Source organism: Elephantulus edwardii, unplaced genomic scaffold (assembly GCF_000299155.1).
Source record: "Elephantulus edwardii isolate Elephantulus edwardi_28Jun2011 unplaced genomic scaffold, EleEdw1.0 scaffold00211, whole genome shotgun sequence".
Taxonomy (NCBI): domain Eukaryota; kingdom Metazoa; phylum Chordata; class Mammalia; order Macroscelidea; family Macroscelididae; genus Elephantulus; species Elephantulus edwardii.
Genome location: NW_006399961.1, coordinates 5145259 through 5168919, shown reverse-complemented (window position 1 = coordinate 5168919; position 23661 = coordinate 5145259). Strand labels below are relative to the sequence as shown.

Sequence of the window (23661 nt, the reverse complement as noted above, 5' to 3'; positions counted from 1 at the left end):
GTTTTCTTTTTTTTTTATTTTTGCGTGAGTGTACCGTCAAATCAGATCTGACTGGTACAGGAGGAGATTGTCTCTCCTTTTCCCGGCAGAGCATCTGGTGGATTCGAACCGTGTGCCTCTGGGATTGTAGTTGCAGCTCCTTGCCACTAGGCCACCAGAGCTCCCCCAAAAGGAGTTTTCTAATAAAGCTAAGTTGACTCGCATGCTTTGTGATCTTCGTCTTAGCTAGGATTATTGGTGCAGTTAATCTCTTTCCCGTGTATCTCTTCATTTCATGTGTACTCTAGGAGAGCTCAAGTACAAACAGGCCTAATAGTAGTATCTTTTCTTCATCTAATTGCATCACAAATGAAAGTATCCGACTGACCAAAGCATGTTACACAGCTAGTCCTAGAATGAGAAAATGCTAGAGAATTACATTGCAGAGGACATGGTCAGAGGTAATTGAAGACTTTTTATAATATGCAACATCCAGTACATCCACTAACCTATGTTCATGTCTTTCCTTGTAGGCGGAGTCGGTCTCCCAAGAGGAGAAGGTAGGTCTTCAGTCATTTGTAATGAATGGGTGGTGAGGGGAGGTCGTGTATTGTTTATATACTGCCACACATCATCTGCGTGTTTGACAAGTCTTTTCCACAGCCCCTCTCCTCGTCGAGAAAGACATAGGAGCAAGAGTCCAAGACGTCATCGCAGTAGGTCCCGAGATCGCAGACACAGATCTCGCTCCAAGTCCCCAGGTACAGCATTTTGGCTTGTTGCTACTGGTTATCTTAACAGTGGAACGTAAGGATAGTTTGCCTTTAGCAATATAGGAGTGCCTTGTGCAGAAAAGGAACTGAAGTTCCTTTATTATTTGGAATTCTTCATAGGAGTGCCCTTTGCCCAGCAGAAAAGAACTGGACTAGGAATTTTGAAATTTAAGTTCATGTCTTGTCTCTGTCCACTTACTAGTTTTGCTAAATACGATAGACTTCAATTTCTTATCTGAAACTGTAGGATTAAATCGTACAGAGTTACAGTGAAAACCCAGTGTGGTGATTGTGTTTTAAAGCCCTGAATACTTATGAAGTGGTTTTAGTACTAATCTGTTCACCATCAAATCACAGAGGTGCTACCTCTAAGAGATGTTCTTAGAAAAGGGAGGGAGGGTGGGGGGAGTCTAGTGGAAGGTAGTGTGGGAGGTGAGAGTGATAGTGGATAGGATTCACATATCTGATGGCCTTTCTTTCCCTAGGTCATCACCACAGTCACAGGCACAGGAGCCACTCAAAGTCCCCTGAAAGGTACGTGTATCTAATGACCAGTTTCCTCATCGGAATTTCACTCCTCATTTGGAAATTAAAAGCACAGTCACAATTAGGTTGAGTTTCCAAGTTTCATTTTAATGGAGAATTAGTAATTTTAGGACAGAAAAGGCTTATAATCCTGAGAATTTGTTTACTTGTGGGATTACAGCTTTGGAAAATTCAAAGGACAGAAAGCAAAGGATAGATGTTCCAACTAAAAGTCACTTCATTCAATAAGCCTTTTTTAGAAACTAACAAAGGGCATATATTGTCCAGTGCACTATGTACCTCTCAGAGGCCATTTCCTTACTGGTAAGTTTTAGACAATGATGCATGCTTCATAGGGTTGCTGCTCTGAGACATAAAATATGCCACATGTATAAACTGAAGATTCAGTCTTTGCTTATCTTCTTTGAACAGCTGCTAAATTTAATGATTTATTTGTGCTGCCATTCTAGGTCTAAGAAAAGCCACAAGAAGAGCCGGAGAGGGAATGAGTAATGGACACCAGTTTGATTTTACTCTACATGGCCTCTTTTGTATATGGGAGGATCAGTCCATGTAGGATGAAGATTTGTTTCCCAGGCAACTATAAGAATATTTTAACATTTTCTTACCTTGCTTTTCCACACCCCCCCCCCTTTTTTTTTCTAAATAAATGTAAAGTGGTGCTGAATACATTGAAGAAACCTCTTTTTGAATCATAGTCAATGTTAGGGGGATAATGCTTCCTAGGAGCTGCTACGTGACCTCTTGCACACCTGACCCTGACTACAGCCAGAATAAATGTATGCAAGTAAGAAGGATATGGAGGGAGAGTGGGTATGGATGGTAAGGAAAGGATGTGGCCGTTACTTGATACCTTTAAAACTTTTTATTAAACCTGACACCAATTTTTGTGTTAAAAAAAAAAAGTGGATGAGTCGTGCTCGCTTCGGCAGCACATATACTAAAATTGGAACGATACAGAGAAGATCAGCAAGAAGTGTTCCGAAAAAAAAAAAAAAACCAAAAACTGGATAAGTTGTTTATACTTTTGGTTAGTGTCTGTCTTTGCGGTTTTAACTAGGGCTTTTGAAAATACTTGAAAAAGAGGTATTAAAATACAAGTTCTGTGAATAGTTTGCTGTAATAAATAATTTCACCTTTTATCTCTTTTTAAAAATCCAATTTATGTAGGAATTTGAATTGCTCTATTTCTCACTGAGCAGTGCAAGGATTTTCTTTAGAGCTGACAAGACTGCAGCAGAGGAAAACCAGGAAAAGAAGGAGAAAGAAGGTGAGTGAGCCGATCAAGCTTGGAAAGACCAGTAAATTGGTCCTGCGCAGCGCATGCAGGTCCCTCCCTTTTATCTGGCCACCTTTTCACCTTCCTTGTCTTTTTAGAAGACATTAATCATGCTGGAGTAAGTATTTTCAAAGGTGAAGCTTGTGTGGGCCTGTACGAAGCGTAGAAAAGCCTCCGGTATTTACGCATTTCACCCTGTGGTAGCCTTTAGGTCCTTCCTCAGTTTCCTCTTGTCTTAAGGTGAGTTCAGGAGCTTTCCCTTTTTCTTTCATCCTTCAGCATGTATCTGGTTAAAAGGAACAAATAGGAGAGGGGCCCTGAGTGTGGCCGAAGGCAGAGGGGCTACTGAGCAGAAATGACTGAAAGCGATGTGACAGGTGTTGGAGGTGGTCTGCAGGAGTTGGGACTCTTAGTGTTCCACGGCCTCCTGCTCACCTCAGACACGGGGAAATGAGAGACTTAGGAAGCCGGAGTCACTAAGGAACCGAGTTCTGTCCGTTGTATACTGGGTAGGATTGCAGGAAAGTGTTCATCCTAGCTTTTTGAGCACTTCCCTCTCTGATTCCTCCCCTTTTTACAAAAGTAGACTTTTATGTTTTAGAGCAGTTTTAGATTTATAGAAAAACTATTTGAGAAGTACAGTGTTCTCATAAACTCTCCATACTGTTTCTCCTGCTCATATATTGGTGTGGCTCACTTGTTAGTTGATGCACCAACGCTGATAGTACTAGTAACTGAAGCGGGAAGCTTCCATGAGTGTTCACGGTGTTGTGCAGCCCTGTGGGTTTTGGTAAGTGCCTGTATCACAGGTCCTCCGGAGGAGCAGCTCACAGCAGTTTCACAGCTCTAACAAGCCCTGGACTCTACCTTCCCCTGCTGCTCTCTCACCGCCCATACATTCTGATCCTTGAGACCATTGCTCATTGGTTCAGATCCAATGTCTTCTGTTACACATTCTTCTCATATTAAAGCTGAGAAGGAGTAGTCTCTGCTGAGGGAACTTCCTTTTTTCCTGTTGTAAAAATAATGTGCCATAGACTTTTCTTCTGCTCTTTGGAAACGCAATCATGTACAGCATCCAAGTTGACCCTGACATTTACTCATCTTCCTTTTTTCTTACTTCTGATTAATGGAATTTTTGTAATGTAAAATGTGCATTTTAGAAATAAGATGTTTTTATGTCTTATTTTAAAAGTTATATTTTAAATTACACTTTTAAAAAATTCTGAGTGGAGAGGTGACTTACTCTGATAAACCATTCATGAGAACCATTTATTCTTCCCTGATAAGGAACCCAAATGTTACTTTTTACTGAGAGAAGCATATCTGGGCGTTTTTTGGCATCTTGGTGGACCATGTTTGTAATAAGCATGTGCTTGAAAAATGATTTCTTTTCAGCCTTCTTCCTGGTAGAGGCTCAGTATTTATGATACCATTTTCAAGGCTAAGAGAATATTTAGGGAGAGCCACCTGGACGGATCTAAATGAGATGCAACTTAAAATGTGAAGAAATGAAGTTACCGCCTAGGACCTTTTCAGACATTTCATGGTGCCATGACCCCATGACCTTGTCTTTATCTCGAGAGACTGGGAAAACTAAGCAGGTGGATTAAGAGAAAACCAGCTAACCAGTCCACTCCTTAGTGTGATGGCAGTGGCCGGCCCCCTGTTTGGCCCAGGCCTGTGAGAGCTCTAAGGTCCTGCTTTGTGCCTGAGTCACTCTTCTGTTTCAGAACACTACTTCATCTAACGGTGGCTCATAGATGTGAGGCATCATTGCCAAATATACCATCAACTCGTTTTCTGTTAAAAGAAATGCAGGCACAGGACATTTTTCACAAAAAGCTATGAACAGAAAGGAATTATAAATACAGATGGAAAGTTAGTGTGCTTGAGCCTGCAGCTCGGTTTATCGGTAACAGTGGTTCACTCACCATAATAGTTGGCCCCACTGAGGAGACCAGCCTGGGGGCATGTTTTCCTTAGAGGAGGGGATATCGGGATTCCATAGCAGAACAGCTCATGCTGTGTTAAATCCACCCCATACACGGTTCTGTCTCTGTTCCATGCTCTCTTTAAGAACCGGTCGAGACATTACATTTGTAGTATTTTACCGAGACCTTTAAACTTTTAAGGTAAACAGATTAAGTGTAATTTGTAATATTAGAGAATATTTTTATTTGGTGGGTAATTAATTTGAAATTTAGAAACATGACCATTTTTTTTCTCAAACTGTAATAGTTTTTAATCCATTTCTGTGAATGACCTTAATTGTGCCCGTTGTTGTTTTCACTTCATGCCTCCAGAAGAGAGTAAAGCCAGTGGTGGAGAGCTCCCGGACAGCGCAGTGTCTGCCGAGCCCGTTGTGAAATGATACCGATGGTCTGCGTTTCCTGTGACATCAGAACTGTCAGTGCTATTGCCAGTCAAATGAATGCTGATAAGCTATTAATGAACTGTTTCCTGGGTCAGTCTCTGGAAGATATTTTAATGTTGCAACTTTTTAAGACAGTGCCCTTAAGTCCATTCTTCTTGCAAAAGCTCGTCTCTGTAGAGGCGGAGAATGAGATTGAAAACTGGATGTTAGCCGAGAGGATGAGCTTAGGAACAGTTTAGCTGACGTGAAGTTCTGGAAAGGTGACTTCGAATTCCTAAACTGCCACCTCAGATCTCCCATAATCAATGAGTGCTTCTAATTTGTATTTGCGGAAGTCTTTGATGCATATTTGTCTTAAGTCATTGGCAATTCATTGCATATACCATGTGTAACAGCCAGCTAATACATAATGTAAGACAAGAATTGAGCCTGAAATTCATGAAGCATATGTCACATTCTCAAAAGAGGTATTTATGACACTGACTCGGGTTCTAGAGGTGAGGCCCCAGTGTGGTGTGCAACCTTAGCACAGTAGAAACTGGTGAGTATCCCTGCGTTTTAATCCCTTGTTACTCACAAGAGCTGCTCATGTCTCTGGGGAGGCGTTTCACACTAGTTTACATTGCTTTAGAGACATTTAACCTCCAACAACTGCTTTACATTTAAGATTTACTTAATATTCAAGATGAAAGAAAATCCAAATAAAGCCATAGTCCTGCGTGAAGCTTCACTTCTGGTTGAAGGCACTATGAAGAGCATCAGAGAATACAGAATGAATTCTTATTTCTCCATCCAAACTCAGGTCCTTGAGGCTCAGATGAGATCTTGGTGATGGTTTGGGAATATGTTTTCTTTAAACCAAGTATCATCTCATTGCACTGTGCAGGCATTTAAAAAATGACCACTGTGAGAATAAAGTTCGAATAAAATCACTTGCTGGTTCAAAAAGTACAGAAAGATTTTGAGTAAATTTAGTTTCTGGTGAGCTGCAAGCTTTATTTTTGTAAAGAGTATGCAAGCTTAATGGTTAATCATGGTCTATCTAATCTTTTAATACAGTAAAACCTTTACAATGGAGAACATTGAAACCTTAAATATATACAAATGACAATTTGGTAAATGCTTGATTCTTTTCCCTTGCGTTTGCTTACTGAGCATTTCTTTGACTAGACCTGCAGGTAATTCTAACATTGTTCTTTGATTTCCAGCTTTTAGGAGAGGTGTACAATGCCCTGTCTGTAGTCATTGGTTAGAATGGAATATTCCCAGCCCAAGACACATGCATTCACTATTAAAAGTCAGAAGAAACAGATCATGTAATTTTCTGTTTATATGGAAACATGACTTACAGAATTATAAACAGTGGGTGGATTAAAGGCATTTAAAACCTATCATACACACTAACTAGAGAAATGGCCCTAAAGCATGCTGCATAATTAATAATTTATATTTCCATTATTATAATGTTTTATTAATGGTCTTCTATTTGACTGTATAAAATTAGTCACCAGTTCATAGCAAGGATATTTCCCCCGTTTTTGTCTTTCTTAAAATCCCCCTCTTTACTAGGGAAAGAAATTCCTATTAGTTGTCTCCATTCATTACCCTGTACATGTGTTGTTTTATTAATACCAGATTGAGTTCACGTGCTGACTGCCTGGACATTTGCAATTGAAACGGATAGGTTATTGTTTCACTTTTGGTTGAAAATTATGTCACTGCAGCCTGGACAAATGACAGAAAAATTCATATATTTGAAATAAGCAAATGTAATGGTATTTAACTCCAAGCTACAGAACTTGGGTGTTATTATGTACTTTTGGATGATGGTTTCTCTTGCTAAAATATTAATATTTTTACTTTTTGAGACATACTGTAATTTTTAAATGAATATCTGCATTTGTTATTAAGTTCACAGAAAACTTACTGATGTTCAAATTCTCAGGAATTAAGGACTAACCATAACATTGTCAATTCTAAATGAATTTTGTATAAGATAGTTTATTACCTCACTTCTGTGGGGCTTCCCACTCTCCCCCTTTCTAAAAGTAGAATCTAGTATATATGTATACACACATATATATATATATATACTCAAAGACAATAAATGGAATTTCAAAATGTTTCTTTCTTTGGATCTTATGTTCAGGATTGGATGTCTTTAGTATTTCTTAACTTTTACAGTGTCACCTTTAATGAAATATATAAAGAATCTGTGGTTTTTGGTTTTTGTTTTTGTTTTTAAAAAAGGCCTGCATTGATATAGAGGCCAGAGATTTGAAGTATAGAAATGGGACGATTGGCACTTTCCCATTTATCACCGATGAACAACTTTTCTCTCTTTTATAAGTTCTTGATCCTCCTGTCAATATGTAATAAAAAGAATTTGTAAGTTTTTTTATTTTAAATCCAAGTTCAGAGAAAGAATCATTAATTTGCATTGTTTAATATGTTTAGAAAAAACTGTATTTCTCTTTCCAAACATTAGGTGAAATAAAGAATAATAAACAATAAGTGCAACACTAGACACATTGTTCTTGGTTAACAGAAAAACACCGTTGCTATGCTTTCTAAGGTAGAAAGTTTTGGGGAAGATGCATTGACACCATCACATACACGGTCGTGGCACCATGGATTGTTAAGTGGTAAGGTGGCAGATACGGTAATTTTAGCAGGATTCTTGACCAGCTGCATAGTGCAGAAGAGTTTCTACCTGATGGTATTCCTTTCAGGGAAGCTTTAATGCTGCAGTTCTGAACAGAGGTTTTCTAATGTTAGGAACATTATAGGCTGTTAAGGATTTAAAATGAGAAAGAATTCAAAATAGAAATTTATGAGATATGCAATGAACTCAAATTGCAATGGAAAATTATAGTTTATATGAAAGTTTTTATTTATAGTGGATAAAAAGTTGGAGTAAATGGGGCGAAGTTTCCTGTGCTTCAGTCGTTTGAGTGGGTGTGGAGGGAGGACACAGCCTTGATGCACACCTTTCTTGCTGTTTGCATGACGGTCTCTTGGCCTTAGTTTTAGCCCGAGTACAGTTAACCACTCTAGGATTCCCATTCCTCTCAGTCTGTATGCTGAACAAATCATTTGAGAAGGCAGACTTTATGAAGAATGTGGCATCAGTATCATAGGAAGGCCTTATGCCAGTGGCATAACCTTGCTTGCTTAGAGTGAGGACTTAAATTGCTCATTGCACAGGGTCAAGGACTACGTCTTCCAATATGGATTACACCTCAACATGAAGGAAACAAAAGTCCTCACTCCCGGCCCAGAAGGCAACATGATGATAGATGGAGAAGAAGAGACTGATGTTGTCAAAGACATCACCTTACTTGGATCCATTATCGACATCCATGGTACTGTTGTTGTTAGGTGCCATCGTGTCAGGTACAACTCAGAGTGACCCTATGAACAAAACATCTGAACCCTGTTCTATCCTGAGCCATCCTCACACTTCCTGACACACATGAGCCCATTGCAGCAGTCACTGTGTCAGTCCACCTGGTTGAGGGTCTTCCTCGCCTTCACCGACCCTCTATCCTTCTCAACATCATGTCCCTCTCCAAGAAATAGCACCTCCTAGCTGTATGTCCAAAGTATGTGAGGTGAAGCTTCATCATTCATGCCTCCAAAGAGCACTCCGGCTGCACCCTCTCGAAGACCTATCTAGTCATTCTCTTGGCCGTCCATGGGATGTTCAGTGCTCCTTTCTAGCACCACACCTCAAAGGCATCAATTCTTTTCAGTCATCCTATTCATTATCCAGGTGTTGGATGCATAGTTAGTAATCGGAAAGACCATGGCCTGAATCAGGCGCACCTTAGTCCTCAAACTGACATCATTGCTCCTCAATAATTTGGAGAGGTCCCTAGCTGCAGATTTTCGCAGTGCAACGTGTCTCCTTATTTCCTGACTGCTCATTACCAAGGGTGTTAGTTCTGGATCCAAGCAAAATGAAGCTGTTGAGACTTTCAATCTTCTCTCCATCCATCAAGACACTCCCTATTGGTCCAGTGGTAAGAATCTGTTTTCTTGATATTGAGACACAATCCATACTGAAAGCTGCATTCCTTGAATGTTGGTACTGGCAGTCAAGATAGCAGAAGACACTTGGCACTGGGAAAATCTGCTGTCAGGAATCGCTCTAGAGTACTAAAGAGGAATAATGTCAGCTCTGAGACAAAGGTATGCCTAATCCAAGCCGTGGTCTTCTTGCTTGCTGTGCACTTGAAAGTTGGACAGTGACTAAGGATGACAGAGGAATCTAGTTGAGTTGTATTAGAGTATCCCACGGACTGCACAGAGAACAGGTCTGTCTTGGAGAAAGTGAAACCAGACAGCTCCTTGGAAGCAAGGATTGTGAAACTTCATCTCACATGCTTTGGGCACATCTGAAGGGAAAAGACAGACTCATCAGGATGGGTTGACACAGCAGTTCTGACAGTGCCCTCAGGTGTGTCAGGAACGGGGAGGATGGCACCGGATAGGACCGGGTTCAGAGCTGTTGTGCATAGCGTCGCTATGAGTCAGTTGATTCCATAGCCTGTAAGAGTGTGACTTCCCTTTACCGTCTAGCTCACCCAGTATCTCCAGTTTTCATTGTTAATTAGTCAACTGCAACTCACGTACAGTAGACTGAACTGTTGCCAGGTGCTCAGCATCTCCTGTCATTCGCACGTTGAGTTTGTTTTTGTTGTCACTGTGTCAGTGTCATTGAGGGTTTCCCTCATTTTTGCTGGCTCTCACTTTAACAGACAGGATGCCTTTCTCTGGCAGCTCTGGTCTCTGCCCATGGCGCTCAGCACTGTATTGAACAGTATTCTTCTGCTGTTTAATAAAGGGCGTTGGCCAGTTTTCCTAAGTAGATCACAGGCTTTTCCTCCTGCTCTGTCTGGGAGCTTCACCCAAACCTGTTCACCACCTGCTAGGATTTGACATACAAGGAGTCTGGCTGCCCACGTCATGTTAGAACTGCTGTCAGGGTTTTCAGAGGCTGTTGATTGCATGGGAGTTGACTGCCTATCTTTCTCCCAGGCAATAAATATATCTGTCTCTCAGTCTCCATCATCTCATGGTGGTCTGCACAGATTGTGCAGTCACATTCAATATATAATCTTGATTTTTGAAGCAGTTTCAAGACTCTTAAGTGCTGTAAATATGATTACTTTCTTATAGGTAGAGATGCACTTGCGATATGTTAGTTGTTCCTACTCTTTTAGGTTATAAAGTTCAAAAGAAAGTCTCTAGTATCTCAGAGATAAGAATGACATGGAACAGGGAAGGGTTCAGCTCTGTTGTTCGTAGGGATGCCATCAGTCATAACTGGCTCAACAGTCCCTAACAATTACTAGTAATAAGGAAAGGTGCTATCAACCAAAAGGCAGGTGGTTCGCGTCCACTAGCTGCTCCACAAGACAGAAATAAAGAATCTCCTTGAGCACAATTTGTTGTGTTGCTATGTGCCACTGAGTTGCCCGCGACCCATAGTGACTTATGTACAGTAGCTCTGAACTCTGCCCTCTCCTGAGCCAGTGTCACTGACACACCAACCCCCTTAGCCTATCACTGTATCCATCCATCTCATCCAGGGTCTTCCTCTTCTTCACTGTCCCTCCACCCCTGCAAGGACCAGTCTATCCTGGCCACGTGCCCAAAGTATGTGAGAAGCTTCAAAAATCCTAGCCTTCAGGGAAGAACTTGGTTTCACCCTCTCCAAGACAGACCTGTTTGTTTTCTTGGTGGTCCATGGTTATGTTCAAGACTTTCCTTCAGCACCATAATCCAAAGGCATCAATATTCCTAATGCAATTTGTCTTTTGCGTTCCTTTCTACTGGTCCCAAGATTACTGATTATAACGTCAAGCAAGCTGGACTGGTTAACAACCTCAGTCTCATCTCCATCTATCATGGTGCTGCCAGTTGGCCCTGTGGTGAGAATCTTTGTCTTCTTGATGCTGAGCTTCAAGTCATCTATATTGAAGACAAGAGTCCTTGACCTTCTGCAGCAAGCACTTCAGGTCTCCTTTAGTTTCAGCAAGCAAGGTTGTGTCATCTGCATGATGTAGACTGTTGATGGGTCTACCTCCAATCTTGATGCAACATTCCTCCTCATAAAGCCCTGCTTCCCAAATGATCTGCATATTGATTGAAAAGGTATGGAGATGGATGCATTCCTGGCAAAACTAATTTTTGTTTCCAACCTAGTAATTACTCAAGGCACGAGATTCATTCTCATCTCCGCACTGAGACAGGAAAAAAAGTTCAGGAGTTATGGGTCTTACAACCTGTCACAGAATCTACTGATTTACTTCAGTTATGATATACATGCTTGTAACGCCAAGCCAAAGGTCAGCAGTTTAGACCAGCCACTGACTCCATGAAACAAAGGACTGGCTAGCTTCTGTAATGACTGTTGTACCACTGAGTTGGAAGTGACTCACAGCCGACCATCCAGGAGGTTTTCAGAGGCAGTTAGTTCATCATTGCCCATCTTTCTCTCGAACCATGTACCTCTGGGTTGCCAGTGAAACTCCTTAAAAGGAGGCCACCAGAGCTCTGTAATGATTACGAACCAGGAAGGTGATCACACAGTTCTACTCTGCCCCAGTGATTTTATGATCTAACTTCATCCATTGATGAGATGGGCTGACACAGTGACCACCACGAAGGGCTTGAGTGTGACAGAGATCATGAGGCTGCCATGAGCTAGGGCAACGTGCAGACCTGCAGTTCCCAGGGGCACTGTGGGTTGTAGGTGAGTTGGTGGCACCTACCATCATCGTCAGCCTGGCTGAGACCAGCTCTCACTATGTTCTGGTGTGGGAGGGACTGAGAGTGAAGTCATATGGATCAAATCAAATTAAGGTTGCAAGAATTGTTTTATGAAATTTTCAAAGAAGAGAAGCAATTATCTTTTAAAAACTTGGCAATGGGATCATGTTATTCTCCTCATGTTAAACTGAGGTATTTTTGGTAATTTCTATGTATCAAGAAGACAAAGATTCTCACCACTGGACCAACTGGCAGCATTATGATGGATGGTGAAGATTGTTTACAGCTTTAGTCTGCTTGGCTCCACAGTCAACACTCTTGGCACCAGCAGCCAGGAAATTAAAAGACGTATTGCCATGGGAAAGTCTGCTGTTAGGGACCTCTCCTGGGTACTAAAGAGCAGTGGTGTCTCTCTGGAGACTAAGGTGCATCTGATATAGGCCACGGTCTTTGCAATCACTTGTTAAGCATCAGAGAGTTGGACAATGACTAAGGAGGATAGAAGGAGAATTGATGCCTTTGAGCTGTGGTGCTGGAGAAGAGTACTGAGGATACCATGGGCTGTTAAGAAAACCAACACATTCATCCTGGAGAAGGTTAAACAGGTCTGTTCCTTGAAGGCAAGGATTCTGGGGCTTCGTCTGACATACTTTGGACATGTTGTAAGGAGGGACCGGTCCTTGGAGAGGGACATCATGGTTGGGAGGGTGAAGGGACAGTGCAGGAGGGGAAGACCCTCTATGAGGTGGACTGATTCAGTGACTGGGGTAACTGGGATGGGTGTCGGAGACAGTGCGATTGGCACAAGATAGAATAGGGGTTAGGGCTGTTGTACATAGGGTCGCTATGAGTCGCAACAATATATATCTGCTATGTTTTCCTTGTGTGTAGTTTGTTTGGGAACATTTAATTGTTAAACCTGCAGAACCAACTTTAGTTTCTTCTGGACATACTGTGGAAAATAACGACCAAAACCAAAAGAAACAGAATGACAGCTTTTATTTGTTAGCATGTATTGCTAGGTTAATCTATTAAAAAGACAATGATACTCTGAACATGGCTACAATTAGACACACTGTACCAATTCAGGAGCTTTATATTCAGCTACTTATTTCACAGATGGAGGGAATGGCTGGCCTGACCCAAGGAGGCTGGGACGCTGGGGACCAGAGGTGTCAGGGCGAAAGCTCCACCACCGGCTGTGCTTCAAGTTCCGTGTTAAAAACTGATCCCTTCCTTGAGGTGGATCTGGCTCAGAACAGCACTTGGTAGGGCTGCATCGGTCCACACTGGGCCACCGCTAACCTTCCCCTCTTATCCAAATGGACCCTAAACTTCTGAGAGCTGCTTCACTAAGGTACCAATGTAAAGATAAGTAAGTGGGGCTCGTCTGCACATCTCCTCATTTTTTTTTTAAATTTTTTTATTTTATTATTTTGTGTGTGTGTGTGTGTGTGTGAGAGAGAGTGTACCGTCAAATCAAATCTGACTGGTACAGGAGGAGATTTTCCCTCCTTCCCCGGCAGAGCATCTGGTGTATTCGAACCATGCGCCTCTGGGATTGTAGTTGCAGCTCCTTACCACTAGGCCAGCAGAGCTCCCCTGCACATCTCTTTATTGCATGATTTCTGAAACCGTGACCACCACTACACCAGCATGTGTGCTAGGTCTCTAACCTCAGTGCAGTTCTCGGCCCTCGCACTGCACAAGTGAATGCTAGCAGGTCCAACCACGACAAGAGCTGGTTGATAAATAATACCGTCTTCAGAATGACAGGCACTTAAAGCTCATTAAGTAAAATACAAAAATAGATTATATCAATAGGAAATATTTTAGTATTTCTTTTATCAAATCGCAAATCTAGGCTTTTGTAGTTTTCTGTTTTTAAAAAGGATATTAGAAACTGATGAGAGGACATTCAAATAAAGTGAACAATGCATTTTTCATAACTCTCTGAATGCTGAACAGTGCAGTCTAAAAAAAGGACTTACCACGAAGCACCTAAAATAACATTGGTAGATGAGCAGAAACGTGTGGTCAAGCATTTCTTACTGTCTCCCTCCCAAGTCTCAGTCTCAAGGCATTGCGAGTCTGATCCGTGGTGGTCAGCGTTCTGAAACCGGGTTAGTGCGCCTGCGTGTCAGAGAAGTTGGAAACCCTTAAGGACGGAGCTCTCCTCCCCGGGCGCTCTTCCCCCAGAGGTGCCTGTGAGTTACGCTTCAGACTCTGCGCCTCTGTTTTCACGTGAGCTTCCATCAGTGTCATCTGGTTGATCGTTTAAGAGTACAAATTTTCCATCATTGGTTAGTGGTATAGACAGCATTAATTGAGCCAGCGCTTCTGGGTCCTGAAGTTAGGAGAGTTTAAGAGGGGGGGAAAAAGAGAAAGCTTCAGATGCACTTGAAACCCCTGTGGTCTGGCTTTCAGCATCTTTGTCAGCTAACCTCAATCCTCTTGTCTGGGAGTGACTTCTGGTGGACTTCTGTGCTGCCTTGGAAAAACACTCATGCCCATTATCATCCTGCCTCTAGAAACGAGGCCATTTACAGAGCTAAATCCTCACCATCTTCACCAAGAACCCACAGAGGAACTTCCTTCACAAAACATGTAATTCAATCTCCTTATTTTCTCTTCTGCTCTACTAGTTGTTGGGAATTGGGCCAGTGGGCCCACTGCTTGTTTTCACAAATAAATTTTACTGGGACACAACTATGGCCTTTCATTTCTATAATGTCTATAGATGCTTTCATTTTATAAGGTGTGACAATCAGGCGGTATGGCTTGCAGAGCCTAAACCCTTACTATCCAGCTCTTCACAGAAAAGTTTGCCACCCTCTGATCTGTACCACTAAATACTAACCTTGAGTGCTTGCTTTTATTGTGTGTAAATAAGAGCTTGTGGTCTTCCATTCCTCCCTTAACCGACCAGAACTGTGCTGACTAATGTGGAAGCCATTAAGTTTATATTAATGTTTAAATTTAAATAGACTTACATAAAAAATTCAGCTCCTCAGTCCCTCTAGCCACATTTCAATGTATGTTTTAGACAGACAGTACTGAAGCTAGAGATTCCAACTCTACATAAATTTCTACAGACTGGTGCTGAATCACAAGGCCTATGCAGGGCAGAGATCCTGTCCTGTTCACTGTTATAATAACAAAGGGTGTTTGGTGTTTTTTTTTTAATACTAACTAAGCTCTCAAAAGCTTGTTCAACAGAAGAGAGCTTGTAGGCTGCCAAGATGGAGTCTGAGCATCTCAGTTTCTAGTGCTGCAAGCAGTGTTTGTCAGTGCTCACCCCCTGACAGTCTGAGGAGGAGGCAGCCACTTAGGTATTGACAATGTCAATTTGAAAGGAAGGAGTAGCTGGCCAGCTAGTCTGCAAGCAAGAAGATAGATTAAAAGCAAGCAGCAGCCACAGTGGTGACATACTAAGAGCTTCGCGTGTGCTACCAGAGACTGGAAACAGCGAGTTGGAAACGTCTGGGGTTAGGAGGCTCGGAAGGAAATCGGTAACCTGGCAGCACTGTGTAGTGGGCAGCGGCTTGCTTTAGGAGAGAAATCTTAAGTGTGTGTACACATTCTTTTCAGTTGCTGTTAAACACCAAAATACACCTTACCTTCTGAACCTCAATAATTTCTTTTCCCAAATTAATAGCATAACATATCTGCAAAAGAAAAAAAAAGACAGTGTTTGGCAAAGACAGGATAAAGGATTTTAGAAAGACAATAAAATTTTATTACTGATGTACAGTGAGGTCACTGTCTGCTCCTGTCAACATGGGAACACAGGACCCCTATGTAGTCTTGGCACAGGGTGTCTGGGTTCTCAATGGGCCTGGCCAGCTGACAAGTCGGGCCACACTAAAAGAAGTGGAAACCCAGGTTATTCTAGTGTTTCAAATTCCTGAGAGGACATTCATTTCGTTTCCTTTCGGTCTAACCCACACTCATGCAGGAGGACTGATGAATGATGATTTTCATTAATTCTGAATAGCAAATGCAGTCAGACGTTTTCACAAGAAACAAAAGATCAACTTAGAGATGCACTTCCCAGAGGTAAATCTTTCTTGGGTTTGCTTTCCCAAACTACCTGATTTCCGCTGTAATTTTTGCTTTCATGAGAAGAACAAATTATAGGGGAACACCTATTTTACTAAAAAGAAGGTTTCTAAGAAATAACTCTGTCGTGCCACTGAGTCCCTGGGGGCGCAGTAGGTGGGGCGAGTGCTGTTAACCGAAGGTGGAGCCTCGGGCAGCTCAAGCCCAGCAGCGAAGGCTGAGCAGTGCCCCGCGTGCCTGGAGAGCTGAAAACGCCTGTGCGGTCAGCTATGAATCGGGTGACTCGGCACAGTGACATTCTGCCTTTGCTCTGCTGGGTGTTTATCGTCCTGCAGGAGCTGACATGCATCCTTCTAAGGAGACATTCTAAGTCCGACTCTTTCCACGAGGCTGCCCTGTACTGAGCTGTTGGCGAGCTGCTGGTGCCCTGTGGACAGAGCAGAACCCCTCCAGAGGGTTTTCAAGACTGAGACCTTCTGGAAGCTCATCTCAACGCTGTCTCACCAGGCGTCTATGGGTGGGTTTGAACTGGTAACCTTTTGGCTAGAATCAAGCAGTCACTTTGCTATACTCAGGGACTCGCAGGAACTATTACCTAAACTCCTGAGTGGGCATGTGTACACAATTCAACTACACACCTAAGGGGGAGTGGAAGCTCCCCTTCAAAGTGGCTTATAGGGAACGAGAGATTAGAGATCTTAACATGAACAAATAACAAGACCTTTTCGCCTTCTGAGTTACTTTCAAAAATATATGTGCTCAGAGATGCCTCTCCTGTGGATTCCGGGATGCGGATGACGAAGCCAACCAGTCTCTTGTTTTCTTGATGAGCGGCAAACTGTGTGATGCTGGTAAGTTCAAACTGGGGAGAAACAAAGGACAAGGCTGAATTTCACAACTGGCATTCATTCACAGCAAGGTCATTTTCCACAGGAAAAAGGTCTCATTAGTGACCGTCATTTAAATTGGGTTAAGTATTTATTAGAAGCTTTGAGTTTAAAGTGGATACACAGGCAAATCCAGGAGTAATCGCTAGTATTAGTAAGTATGAGTGTACTTACATTGGCCCTTGTTACTTGAGTCTGAGGATCTATCAACCTGAAAGTTGAAGAGATTTGTTATGTCATATATGTTGGATAAACTCATATTCTTAGAAAATCCTGAAGAAGTTCTGAATGAAGTCACACAGATTGCCCTTGATGAAAATATCAGAGCCTGGTTGAGATTAGGGTGTTAGCTCAACGTGGCCATCTAGAGAGTGGACTACACGGCTGGTTCTAGGACAGGGCATTCGAAATGGGAGCTTACAGCAAAGGCAGGAAAGAAACGAGCCATATTCTGGTGCTTACAAAAGAGGCAGCACCGTGATTCCCGGCAGTGCCGCTGTATGAGACAGACGGACCGTAATCCGGACCATAATCCGTACAGTCTCCTCAGAAGCACTCCCTGGCACTCTGTTTCCTCTGACGGGTCATCATTTTTTTAACTATCAGGGCACACTGAGGAACCAGCTAATGGATTTTGCCAAAAATTTTACATCAGTCTGGTGTAAGTGGGATAATGTTTACAATAACAGTCTGATACAAATTCTTTATTGAGCGTCTAATAATCATGTGGAACCAAAAAAACTCCCTCAAATTCACTGCTCTTAAGTCAGATCTCACTCACAGCTGTCCCCTCTCCCCTACGTGGGCTTTTCAGAGGCTGTAAATCACAAGGGAGAAGCAGCCCATGTTTCTGTGGAGCTTCTAGTGGATTCGAACTGGAGCGAGAAGCCACCTTTGGATTACAGCACAACCCGATTTAGACAAAGCCACCGAGCTCACTAGCCAGGTGGACAGACCCAGGAAGACAGACTGCATTATTAAAGAGATGCAGGCTCCTGTGGTCACAATCATCAACTGGAATTAACTGTGTCTTTAAACTACGCTGGCAGCTCAGCATGTAAGAAGCTGCACTACTAACTTCTCTAACAGCTCAAATGCACCAGCATCTCTGGGGGGGAAGATGGGCAATGTTAGAAACCCAGTGCGGAGTCAGCGATGAGGCAGTTTTTTTTAAAAAAAAGTCTTGAAGTATACAGGCTGAATTTTACTTATGTGCATCTAAAAGACTTCTCTCACACTAGGAACGTCTGCAGCCAGGGACCTCCCCACATGACAGAGGGGTGGTGCACCTGACTGAGACCATGGTCTTTTCTATCACTTCCATGCATCTGAGAGTTGGACAATGAATAGGGAGGACAGAGGAATTGAAGTCTTTGCTCTGTGGTGGTAGAGGATACTGAGTATCTCACAGAATGCTAAAAGAACAAACACCTGTAAGTCGGAGAAAGTTCAGCCAGTGAGGTCTTCGATGCAGAGATGGAGAAGCCTCATCGCACAAACTCTGGGCAAGTTGCAAGGAGACGCTATTCTTTCGAGAGGGAGATCATGCTCGGAATGGTGGGGGAACGGTAGGGGGATGGTGAAGGAAAGGAGGACGCAGTGACTGCTTGAGTGTCACAGACTGAAGACGGCAAAGGACAGGAGACTATTAAGACTTCTTGTTCATATGGTCATTATGAGTCGTATCTGACTTGACAATGTCTAACAGCAACAACTTAAATGTGCAAGGGAGCCCTAGTGGCTTAGTGGTAAGGAACAGGGCTGCCACTGCAAAGGTTCGAATCCACCAGATGCTCTACAGAAGAAGGAGGAGCAATCTCCTCCCGTGAGATTCACCAATCCTGCTGGGATTGGTTTTCAGCTTTGGATTGATTCTGACTTGACGTTCTACAACAACAACATAAATGGGTATGACTGGAATGATTTTTTTTAAGGATTGGCTGTTGTTATTATGTAGTGTCAAGTCAAAACTGATCCATAGTTGATCCTCCAGAGAGTTTTCAGAAGCAGTAAATCACATGGGAGGAGAATGCCCATCCTTCTCCCGTGAAGCAGCTGGTGGATCCGAATTGTGTACCTTTGTACTGGCAGCCCAGTTCCTTACCACTGAGCCCACAGAGCTCTCTAAATACATCATAAATGTTTTCTTACGTTGGGATAATTCTTCTATTCAATTGTGTGAAGTTTCTCTACAAGGGAAAATGTAACACATGTACATCATGTTTTCTGAGTAATTTTCAGATATGCTATTGAAAATCATAGTCGAGTTTGGAACAGAACATCTTCTGGTTTGTGCAGCCTCTAATCTCTGAATTCCATTAAGAGAATACATAATTAGGGAGAGATGACATCTTCATGAGCAATCTTACGTATTCACAACTGAATTCCTAAACATTCCAGCTCTTATCTTTGAGAAGCATCTTTTATCCTGTACTTTTGGTAAAATGAAAATGAAAAAAGTGGTGGGGATTTAATCCAAGCAAAGAAACATTCTAGTTCTAGCTCTGGCAGCCTGGTGGTAGGGAGCGGCACTGCTAAGCCAAAGGTGCACAGTTCAAATCTACCGGCTGCTCTGCAGGAGAAAGATGGGCAGTCTCCTCCTGCACTACTTACTGCCTCTGAAAGCCAGCTGGAGGGTCGGCTATGGGTCGGTTTTGGCTCAAGGCCCCATGCCAGTACTCCTGCTGGATGAATGTGGCTAACAGAGATTCAGATGAAGGTGGAGGAAAGTCTGAGAGAGACGTGGAAGGTACCTCAGGGTCTGGCTCGTGACCATCAGATGGGATTCTGTCATGCGGAAGATGTTATGAATGGCCCGGGCGGCCAGTACTTGTCTCATGGCTTCATAAATCACTTCCGTGGTGCTGTCTGTTTTAACTGCCATTGATCCCAGAAACCGCACTATGAACATCTGCTGCAACAGAGAATCTGCAAGAGAGCGACTGCACTCAGGGCCGCAGGGACTTCCCGCCCGCTGCTCATCTCAGCCCACGTCAGATGGGGTCCCGGCTTTGCTTACTTTCCACAAGGAGCTTTTTGGCAAAGTTAACAATACTACCTTTAGAAAACCTAAATTGCCAAACTCAGAGTCTTCTGTCAACTGTATACAGCCAATATGCTTGGAACGGCCTCATCAAATTAGAAAGGCTGCTCTTGTACCTTATCTATAAGATGAGATGGCAGGACCACAGAATTAAATGAAATTAAAATGTAAAAAGAGGTGGGGATTTAATCCAAGCAAACAAATACTCTAGTTCTAGTTCTTCCCAAGGGGGCGCTCTGTGACTATAAGGAAGTAACAAAAAGGAAGTAACAAAAATCTCACCTTTTCTCTGGGGGGGGGGGGAGAGCAAACCCCAAAAACTCTTCCAGTAGTCAGCGGAAGATTCATTATTTTGACCAATTTACAGAAATGTTATTAAAGGAAAAACCAATTGGGAGCACTGGTGGTGCAGTGTGTAGGGCGCAACGCTGCTCACTGAAGGCAGCAGCTCTCTGGCAGTTCGAACCCACCAGGAAAAAGATCAGCATCTCCAGTGCAACTGACAATCTCTGGAAAACTCAGCAGCCAGACGCGAGGAGTGGGCTCCAGGCTCACAGCCGAGTTTTGTGAGTTTATTTTAGGAGGACAGTTAACGCTAGTTCAAAAACAAACAGCGATCTTGGACGAAAATCTTTGGGCTATTTTATTCTGATGAAATGCCAGTAATAGGTTTCTTGATAATGGCAAGGAAACCAACGAAAATCAAAGGCAGAACCCACTGCTGGGAGAATTCCCACTTTACTTAAATATTGTTATAAACTGTCACTTCCATATGAAGATTTATTAAGTTATCAACCTTCTGTATTAAGATTCCTTTTCTCTATGGGATATTTATAGGGAGCTCTGGTAGCCTAGTAGTAAGACCTGTGATGCAATCCCTGATGCACGTGGTTCGAATCCACCAGCTGCTCTGTGGGAGAAGGATGTGCAGTCTCCTCCTGGGCAATTAACCATTTCTGAAAACCCACTGGAGGGTCAGCTATGGGTCGGTTCTGACTCAACAGCACACAACAACATACATAATACTGCTGGTGCTCTAGTATGTTTGGATGAACAAGCCTATTAACATCATACAGAAAGAATTCCTCCCCTAAAAGCTGTAAGGAATGGCAACAGCTAATTCTCGAGTCTCGTAAATTTAAGTAAGTTGAGCTTCTTGCTAAAGATGTTCTGGGTTCCGGTCAGGAAGCTCTTAAGGTGAGATCGTCTCTGGCTTCCAGTTAACGGAACAGCCTTAGCCGGGAAAGCAGCTTCTGCACAGCTGAGAAGTAGGGCTGGTTAGTAGGTTCTGTTGTTTATTCTAAGACTGTAACTCAAAACAACAAAATCTGAACCCAGTGATACGTGTCAGGAGCTGCTGTCTGCGCTTTTCATTTCCTAAAACAAAGGCTTACTTCATGACTCAGCAAAAATGCATTTTAATGTGATCGTTTCATCTTCTTTGAACTGACTTTTGCTATAATATTACTCCAGATTTTGACTTGGCAAAATGCAGGAGTTACAGAAAGGGTGTAGCCGAGACTAACGGGAACTGTTGTAGAAGAGTCTTCCACTTCCCCTCAGTTTCTGTCCAAAACCCGTCCTCGTGGAATGTGTCTCGATGAGTTTTCACACAGAACAACACATCTGAGGGTCCTCGTTTCCGTTCAAGTTCCCAGTCAGAATCCCCTAGAACGGGGTCTCCCACTTTCGTCAGAAGCAAGAAGATACCACCAAGCCTGCCCCTCCTTACCTTCTGCTTCTGGAAACGTTTCGTCCTCAGTCTCACCAAAAGGGTTGATCCGCCTACAATAGCAGGAGCCAAACAGTCAGCGGTCAGCGACCGTTTCAAGGAAAACAAAAGCTAACACTTGAGCTACAGTAAACAAATGAACTTGTGTTTTCAACAGACATCAGGGCTTTTCGTTTCTGCCAGAGATCACCTCTGTCAGCCCCTACCTGCTCCCTCTGTTCTGGTCAAGGAATTCTGTGGCAGGAAGAACAATATCGAACTGAATAGGTGTTCCAGGTGCTATCAGTTGCTCGGCTTCGGGGATACTGGCCGTTACTCTGGGCACAACCTTGTCATTTTCCAGCTCCGAATTTTTCAGGTTCTGACTGGAGTGTGAAAAAAGAGAAAACTTCATCGAGCCAACCCCTCTTAACCTTCTGAAATGTCTATATTTTCAATGTTGACATAGGACTTTTACAAATAAAATTACAAGGGGCATGATTTCAATCCATCTTTCGATTGAGTCCACAGATCAATCTTCATGATCTTTGTTAACAACCTTTAGCTCAATTCTCTGCACTGGGCTTCCATACTTAGGACACTGGACAGTCATTTTCCTGCATCTTCTCAAGTGAGCCACGTTTCTGCGGGGGAGGGACTACAGCTAAGTTCTATTTACTCTTATACAGCACACACTATTTGCTTAGTAGGAAATCCCTTCCTTCCTTTACTACCATCTAAGTTTCTTTCCTTTTAATGAGGTAACCCTGAGAAAGACAGGAAACTGTCTCCAGGGAGTGTACGTATGTCTGTGTGTGCCCACATGTGCCCACAAACACACGCTCACATGGAGTGCACGTAGCTCTGGGGTCATGTGGCAGCCACGTCTGTTACCTTTTCAATATTCAGGTGAATTCAGCAAGCTGGCTAGACTTAATATTTTTCAGATATTCTTCAGTGTCCCTTCTATGGGGTCCTTTCAGTGTGAAACTATGACTCATTTCTTCTAGAATAAAGGAGAAAACCCAGTTCTAGAATGAGTCTCTATAGTTGAACCTGAGCTGCAAATGGTGTTTTTGTGAAGAAAACCAAGCACGCCCTGATTACTGGCACTAATTAAATCTGGAGGGGTCGTCTAGTTTCTCATGTCCACCCTAAACAAAGTTGAGGAAACCAAGTCCCTAACAGTTGCATGACCAGAGGGGAGCTGTGTTCAAGGCAAAGCTGTCACTAGGTCTCGTCACCCCAAGCCCAGCGCACTCTCCACCTTGCCTGCAGAACATTCTTGTAGATTTACAAACTCCTTACAGAAGGTGAACAGATTCACTCAGGGTTAATTCAACTTTCGTTACATCTGTGTGGGGCTTTCCTAGGAGCGACATTTAAGACGTGTGTACCTTGTATAAATAGACAACTTTACATTTTATCCCATTTTCTCAAGACTTGCCAACTCTCGCCCATTTTTATTTCCTTTGTGCAGGTTCTCATGTTCCCTCCACTCAGCTATACTACCACAGCAACATCCTGTAGGTCCTCCTACTGGCCCATTTGCCGCCCCTGAATCTTTCCTCTCTAGCGCTATGGAATAACCCTTCTAAACCCATTTCTCAAAGTGTCACCTGTTTCTCCAAATTTTCAGTTCTGCTCCACTTCTTGTAACTCCAAAGGAGGGACCCACATCTTTCAGAGTCAGGTTCACCCCTGCTTTCTGGCCATTTCTTCTATTCCTCCCATGTAACATAGCCTTTAGGGGTGTGGATACTGGCTCCATACAGTGAGACAATGAGACCCTGGGAAGTTACCCTGCTACCTTCTGGAGTCATTAGAGAATGCCTGTAAAATGTTTACTGGGCCTTTTCCTACCAGTTGAAGAGAGACACTAAATGGGACACTTTGATGCCATGCATTTCGGAGTTGCACTGGCCACCAAAGGCAGGTGGTTGGAATCCACCAGCTGCTCCTCTGGAGAAAGGTGGGCAGTCTCCTCCCAAGTGATCTACATCCTTTGAGAATCTGCTGGAGAGTAAGCAATTAAGTGGGTTCTAACTCAATGGCAATGAGCTGAGTTTGCCAGTATTTAACCAAAGGGAAAAATGCCATCAAGACAAAAGGTGGGCTCTGTGGACTCCATCCTCAAGCAATATTCAAAAGGAGAGCTGTGTGAAAGTGTTCACAAGCATACAAATGATAATAGCCCACAGGGGAGAGGACTAGTATTTCATAG

At 42.9% G+C, this 23661-nt stretch overlaps 2 protein-coding genes across 2 annotated transcripts in view; one reads left to right on the top strand and one right to left on the bottom strand.

Annotated features, from left to right (window-relative positions):
• KIAA1033 (KIAA1033 ortholog) overlaps positions 1 to 4961 on the top strand; it is a 72050-nt gene extending 67089 nt beyond the window's left edge. Inside the window, exons 31-32 of the mRNA XM_006897546.1 lie at positions 2469 to 2568; positions 4884 to 4961. Coding sequence (XP_006897608.1) covers positions 2469 to 2568; positions 4884 to 4951 — 168 coding nt within the window. The 3' untranslated portion in view covers positions 4952 to 4961. The remainder of the gene's footprint in view (positions 1 to 2468; positions 2569 to 4883) is intronic.
• An 8985-nt stretch (positions 4962 to 13946) lies between these two features.
• The window catches only part of APPL2 (adaptor protein, phosphotyrosine interaction, PH domain and leucine zipper containing 2), a 63390-nt gene continuing 53675 nt past the window's right edge, over positions 13947 to 23661 (bottom strand). The window contains exons 16-22 of the mRNA XM_006897554.1: positions 21665 to 21823; positions 21459 to 21511; positions 19437 to 19611; positions 16858 to 16894; positions 16518 to 16658; positions 15355 to 15402; positions 13947 to 14081 (exon numbers count right to left, since the gene is read on the bottom strand). Of these exons, the coding sequence (XP_006897616.1) occupies positions 13947 to 14081; positions 15355 to 15402; positions 16518 to 16658; positions 16858 to 16894; positions 19437 to 19611; positions 21459 to 21511; positions 21665 to 21823 (748 nt within the window). The remainder of the gene's footprint in view (positions 14082 to 15354; positions 15403 to 16517; positions 16659 to 16857; positions 16895 to 19436; positions 19612 to 21458; positions 21512 to 21664; positions 21824 to 23661) is intronic.